General features: G+C 38.7%; 1 protein-coding gene across 6 annotated transcripts in view; it reads right to left on the bottom strand.

Moving 5' to 3' along the window:
- Positions 1-6,323, bottom strand: part of LOC146453223 (uncharacterized) — a 71,795-nt gene that overhangs the window by 12,651 nt on the left and 52,821 nt on the right. For all 6 annotated transcript variants that reach the window (XM_085096859.1, XM_085096863.1, XM_085096861.1 and 3 more), the window contains exons 42-46: positions 5,927-6,294; positions 5,381-5,459; positions 4,421-4,537; positions 3,866-3,945; positions 606-826 (exon numbers count right to left, since the gene is read on the bottom strand). In XM_085096859.1, the coding sequence (XP_084952985.1) occupies positions 606-826; positions 3,866-3,945; positions 4,421-4,537; positions 5,381-5,459; positions 5,927-6,294 (865 nt within the window). The remainder of the gene's footprint in view (positions 1-605; positions 827-3,865; positions 3,946-4,420; positions 4,538-5,380; positions 5,460-5,926; positions 6,295-6,323) is intronic.

Genomic DNA, 6,323 nt, shown 5'->3' with positions numbered 1-6,323 from the left:
GGTAGATGAATTTTTTCAGTCACTGACACAGGCATACTCGGAAAAAAGAAATCCGAGTGCTCCTATCAGGAGTCGAACCTAAGACCTTCCGATTACTAGTTCGGATGCTCTACCACTGAGCTACAGGAGACTCGAATATTATGAACAAGAATCTGACTTGTTGATAGATCATTATTTTTCATTTAGTGACACAGGCATAGTGACACAGGCATACTCGGTTCATGGGACAAACATTCTACATACCAAAAGGATCTAAGATGAAATTTTTTGCCCGGCTTAAAACATAACATCACATTTCTTTCACAAATACCACTCATCGACATCCAAACCTAGCAGTATGCAGGATGTTTGTCCCATGAACCTAGTTTAATGGCCTAGTTTCCACGAGTCTCCTGTAGCTCAGTGGTAGAGCATCCGAAATAGTTAATCGGAAGGTCTTAGGCTTGACTCCTGTTGTGAGAACTCAGATTTTCTTTTTCCGAGTATGCCTGTATCACTAAATGAAAAATAATGATCTATCAACAAGTCAGATTCTTGTTCATAATGTTCGTCGAAGGCTTATCGAATACTTAGTGAACTGAGTGTTAATGCCCTTGATTGTTCACCTATCTCAGGCGGGTGAGTCCATTCAAATGAGATGCTAGTATTTCCAGTTGAAAGCACGTGAATTTTGATGTCAAATGCAGGTCGCTTGACTCCTCCAGACGGTCTTCGCCCCATAATCCCCTCTTGAGCCACTGGGGTACACAACTTTAGCACATTAGACGGAGGCGAATCGCCATACTGAGGGTCCGAGCCCAGCGCAACAAGCGATACACGGTATACACTGGGAAAAAAAAGAACAAACGCGGTAGTTAGGCCATTGGGGAGATTTCAGTAGTAGATTACGTTTACGGTAAACGGTGAACGGCAGAAATGACCACGTGGCCATGTTTATCCAACATTTTCCCTCGCTGTTTGTAGTTTCTTTGTAAACTTCAGTAGTTTTGCGTTAGCATCAAAGGCCAGAATTAGTTTGCACTATTCTCATCTATGTACTCATTTTTTCGCGAAAACGTAAACGCGAATCTCATGTTTGGCGTTTGTCGAAAACGCGATGGCTCCAGTTATTGTGCCGGGACTTGTGATATTTCAGTGTTAAAGTTCGACATTTTTCTTACTGCATTGTTTAGTAGTATATAAAAATGCTGCATTCTGTCTCTCAACTTCCCGTGTTTCTAACTTTTACGGGACGCGAAAATGTCTTTTCCTTCTTCGAATAGCCGAAATTACTTTATACAAATCTTAAGTTTAGCAAAAACATTCTTCAGTACTTCTTTAGTAATTATAAAGAAGGATGGCGTATTTTTTTAGATCCAATTTTTCAAAGGGTGGACAAGAGAGAAAAGATAACAAAAACACAAAAGAAGCGACATTTTCCCTTTCAAGGTATGCATGCAACAACTTGTTTATTTATTTTAATTTTGCTTTTTTTTATACTGCTTCTAGTGCACGGCAGTTCATTATGTTTTAACTACCGCTACTTGTTTTAGTTTTGTTTTAGTTCCGTAAAATCAGGGTTTTCGTTAGGCTTTCAAACTACAGTAATTTCCAAGAAAATTAACGGGCCTTGACAACTGTTCAAAGTGTCTTTCGATGAAGTATCGGAACTACAGAGGGTTAAGAAAGAATTCGCTGCTCGAAATTACACTCAATAAAACGCCAGCACCAAGCTCAATTTAAAAGGCTTACACCGTCATTTTTACGGCAAGTTTGTAACACGTATTAATTTGGTGAATTCTGTTACGATGTTGCATCAAAGTAACGAAAACCCCGCGAAACATTGCAGTACAAGTCGCAAACTGACCAAGCAGGTTTATGAAGTAAATTGACAATAGTTAATAAAGAGAAGTAAATTTGACACACAGTTATGCAAAGTCAAACAAACAGGTGTTTTTGGTGACTTGAGACTTTATGCGTCGATCTGCATCGTTTGTAGTGTCTTACATGGTTGGTCGAGAGGACAAAAGAACGAACAACAGAACAATGCTCACAGCCCTAAAAAACAATGCCGCTGCAGGTTATCAGGGTCCGGTGAAAATACAGCTTTTGAAAGGTGTACGTCTAGTGGACTTTATATGGAATACAAACTAATTAATATTAATGACGGTACAAATTATAATTCACGCGCACGAACAACCTTGTTTCTCGAAATCTAGGGTGTAACTGCACTGAAACCATTGCCAATAAACCAAAGCTGCAACCGTCAAACTTCATTTTAACATTGCTAGACTCGATATTTTTAAATATCGAGTGGAAACATTGAACGCACCGCGAAACACAGATTTAAAATACACCATCGTGCTGCCATGATCACGCAAAGTTGCTAACTAAAAGAAAGTACTAATCGAGGCCAAAGCTTTTAACGAAATAAACGTTAAACCTTCTTCAGATAATTTAACCCGAACTCTAAATTAACTACCTCTCATAATTCAAACTGCTCAACAAGACAGCAACGAAATTATTTCCGAACCGAATGACTTACGATTTGCCGTGTCCATGAATACAATCCTTGAAAACAAAGTTGATTTTCAACCTGCTAACAGAGCAATTTTTACGAAACTGTCGATAAATCACGAGTTTATCAACGTTGTGTGCCTTGACTGTAACAACACGTGTCCAACTTACTAAATGCAAAAAAATTGAAATTCTCAAGAGACGAAACGCACACAAAACAAAACACCACAAACAAGTCGATTTGTTGTCAAAGCAACGATATTGAAGCAATATTGTGTTCCTTTGAATTTTGAGCTCCCCAAGGTGAGAAAATAATAGTGTTGATATCAATAAGACCGAAAGTTAATTGAAATGACCGTATTTTTTTTACCACTAACTGGGAAAATCTCGAGTCTTTCTAGCTCTATTCACTGACAGCATATGATGGGAGAAGAGTTACTACACAAGTTGCGAAACTGCTTAAGTTGTGTACTAACTGCGAGGATCTTTCTTCTATTTAATCTTTCATTCGTAGTTCAATATATGATGTTTCATATATTCCTATTTATTTATTCATCCTTGACGGGTATATCACGAACTCACAATATGACCAGCTCCCGGTTGGCTTGATAGCTCAGTTGGTAGAGCACTGCACCGGTATCGCAGAGGTCATGGGTTCGAATCCCGTTCAAGTCTGAATTTTTTCAGGCTTTCTTTTCGCAACTGCTTAAGTTTCGTACTAACTGCGAGGATCTTTCTTCTATTTAATCTTTCATCAGCAGTTCAATATATGATGTTTCATATATTCCTATTAAGAATTGTAATAATCGTGTAGAAAATAACTATTGGTCGTGAAAATTAAGCCGAAAATAATAAGAATAAAATGGTAAATTCGCGATGTAAAATAGATACCACAAAATAAACAAACAGTACCAGTAATCTTTGCTTTGGGTGTTTGGGCTTCTTGGTTTTATTTAGCCACAACATTAGAAGCACTTTACGATTTCATCCGAAGACTCAAAACTCGTAACCACCTCATATAGCAAGTAAACGGCATCACTACAAAGAAATGTTCAGTAGTTTCATTTGATCAACATGGTCGCACTTTTACACTGTAACACGTATGCAAAATCACCAAGATCTCACAAGCCATACGTTGGCCACTTCGATCGCTCTTCGCAGGGATCAAAATTGATGGCGAAATCCCGTCACAGTCTTAACTACGCTTGGATGTTTTCTTCACTCGTGGCAGCGCATAAAATCGCATAGTGTATTACCAATACCGATTCACTTTATTACTGTAGTTTCTTAGCTTTCGTGCAGAAGTCTGCGCACGCAGGCTGGCGTTTCTTCGCTCGGTCACCTTTCTTCAAGAACGCAAGGAACCTACCTTGATGACTGGCAGTGAATGGTGACTCGTCTTTGTCTCCGATCTACCAATTTCTCTAAGCGACGGTCATTGAGGTACACCTACACAGAATTAAAAATAAAATAAAATAAATACATAACTTAGTATTAGTGACATAACCATTTTTCATTAATTGAATTATCCCACTTTCTTCCGTTTAACACGCAATTAATGAAACGGTTGAATTCATAAGCAAATTAAGGTGGACGAACACGCTCTGAAGGTCATCTGTTCTCTGAGAGGCAGAAGGTAGAAATCTGAGAAATGTGCCGGTTCCTCAGGAACTACTTGTTAGAGTTTCACAAAATTTGGCAGTGAAATGCTTCAGAAAAAAATTTAAAAGCCCTATCGAGAAAACTCGACAGTATGACAGCATGACAGTAAACCACTTCACGAAGAGGAAGTTCTATATTGGCAATGGTACAAAAGGAAATGCAAATGTTCACTCTTGTTTAAGAAATTCGTAAACAACACACAACTCAAGTCCCGTGAAGACTTACTGTGGCAACTGTTACCAGTTGTCACGTTGTGACTCACCTGATAACCCCGGATTTTAACATCCCCGTATGTAAGTGGCTCATTCCATTCGATAGTGAACTGATATGGGGACAAAGTCCGACACCAGATCCACGGAGAAGAGGGAGGGCCTGGAGTCTAGAATAGTGCAAAAATATTTTCAAGAAAACGTCAGCGTATATACAAGAAAAACAAAAAGGAAAATGCCAGGTGGTCAGTATTCTATATAGCTAGCTACAGTGGTAATGTTATTGAGGCTAAATTTCAACACCTGACAATAGTTTCAAACAGTCGGTTCGAATAGGCCCTTTTCATGATGGCATCATTTGACTACAACTACCAGAATTCACTTCGTTTTTCTTTTCAAATTAATATTTTGTAATCCCAGTGGAGAACAAAAAACAATCGCTCTAATTAGCATGAGAAAACAAAAACCAGAAGGATTCTGGTAGTTGTAGTAAAATGACGCCATAGTGAAAATGTCCTATTGGCTTGTAAAATTTATCTGAGAAAATTCTTGCATCGAGAATTCTTTGCCCCTATATCTCGTTTATGTTGTTTTACTCAGGAACAAAAGCCCGATGATATAAAGACCTACAAAACAACATTTACAGTAATGCCGAAATATGTATGTCGAAGAAGTGTTCGGTCCACAGTTGCAGATCTTTGGAAAGTTAAAACTAATGATTTGAATTTCTTAGACAATCCTTGGAAATTTAAAAGTCTTTGAAAATAAAAGTAAATGATTTGAATTTCTTAGACAATATTTGAAAAGTTAAAATTCTTTAAAAAGTTAAAAGTAAAGATTTGAATTTCTTAGACAATCTTTGACAAATCGCAGCAAAGAACGCATTTAGAACTCTGAAATAAGAACGATTAAAGGGAAATATTCTGAAATCATCGAGTTCTAGTTACATATCATCGGTGACCTACTTCTCCACAATAACAAACAAACAAACAAACAAACAAACAAGAAGTCACCTGGCAATTAAGCGGTCCAAATACAGCCAAAGCTTCTTCTCGGACGTCAAGTATTTCCAGGTACACAGTATACACAGCACTGAAAAGGAGAAAAAAAATCGATCGAATTCTACATTGTTCTCACTTTCTGAAGCTGTTTTGATTTACAGCTGGTTGTCCACCGATAGCGTTTTTGCTACGATTTTGCGCTCGCCGAGCTCTACTCGTTGCCATGCATGTCTTAAATGGCTAGCACTCATGAAGTCCCACAAAACAATAAAACATTAAAAATCTTTCTGATCGTTTAATTCAGAAAAAGAACTGGGCAACTGCCTTTTGTTCTTTCTGTTGTGCGCGGAAGCTTTCAAGAAGGAATTTATTGTTTTGTATCGTTAGAACGGTTTTGAATTCCGTTATTTTGCCGTGAACAAACAGAATCTGAAACAGTGTCCTGATGATAATGCGCTACGCTATCAACCAAACGAGTAGTTTTCAAATGAAATTCTTTTACCGCCCTGTCCATTACACTGAAGGGGAAAAAAATTATGAGTTTTTGAAGTCTATTACCTTAATGTCGCAGACCAGATTTCGTACCCATTTGCATCGCCAGGCAGAAACACTTCATTCTTTTCTTGGCTTCCACTGTTATACCAAACCAGTCTGTATCCTCGAACATCCCCCGACAGTTCACTCATGCTCCAACGAACCACCACCCCACCCTCCTCGTCACCACTCTCACTACACGGGCTGTCCTGTAAGGATCCCGCGGGCTTGTTTGCACAGTACCTTGCACTCAAAGAAACGCCCCACTCTTGGCGAGGTAACGTAACTTCGACAGGATCCGAAGCAGATTCTTCAAAACAGTCCGACAGAGACTTGGCGATGTCGTCATCAGTGTCTGTGTCACTAACGACAGAGTCGAGAGTTTCTGCGTTCTAAAAGACGAACAGATATAGATTAGTGA

This window comes from Pavona decussata, unplaced genomic scaffold (genome assembly GCF_977016875.1).
Source record: "Pavona decussata unplaced genomic scaffold, jaPavDecu1.1 SCAFFOLD_344, whole genome shotgun sequence".
Taxonomy (NCBI): Eukaryota; Metazoa; Cnidaria; class Anthozoa; order Scleractinia; family Agariciidae; genus Pavona; species Pavona decussata.
The sequence above is the reverse complement of the archived record's forward strand: the minus strand, read 5'-3'. Positions and strand labels throughout refer to the sequence as shown.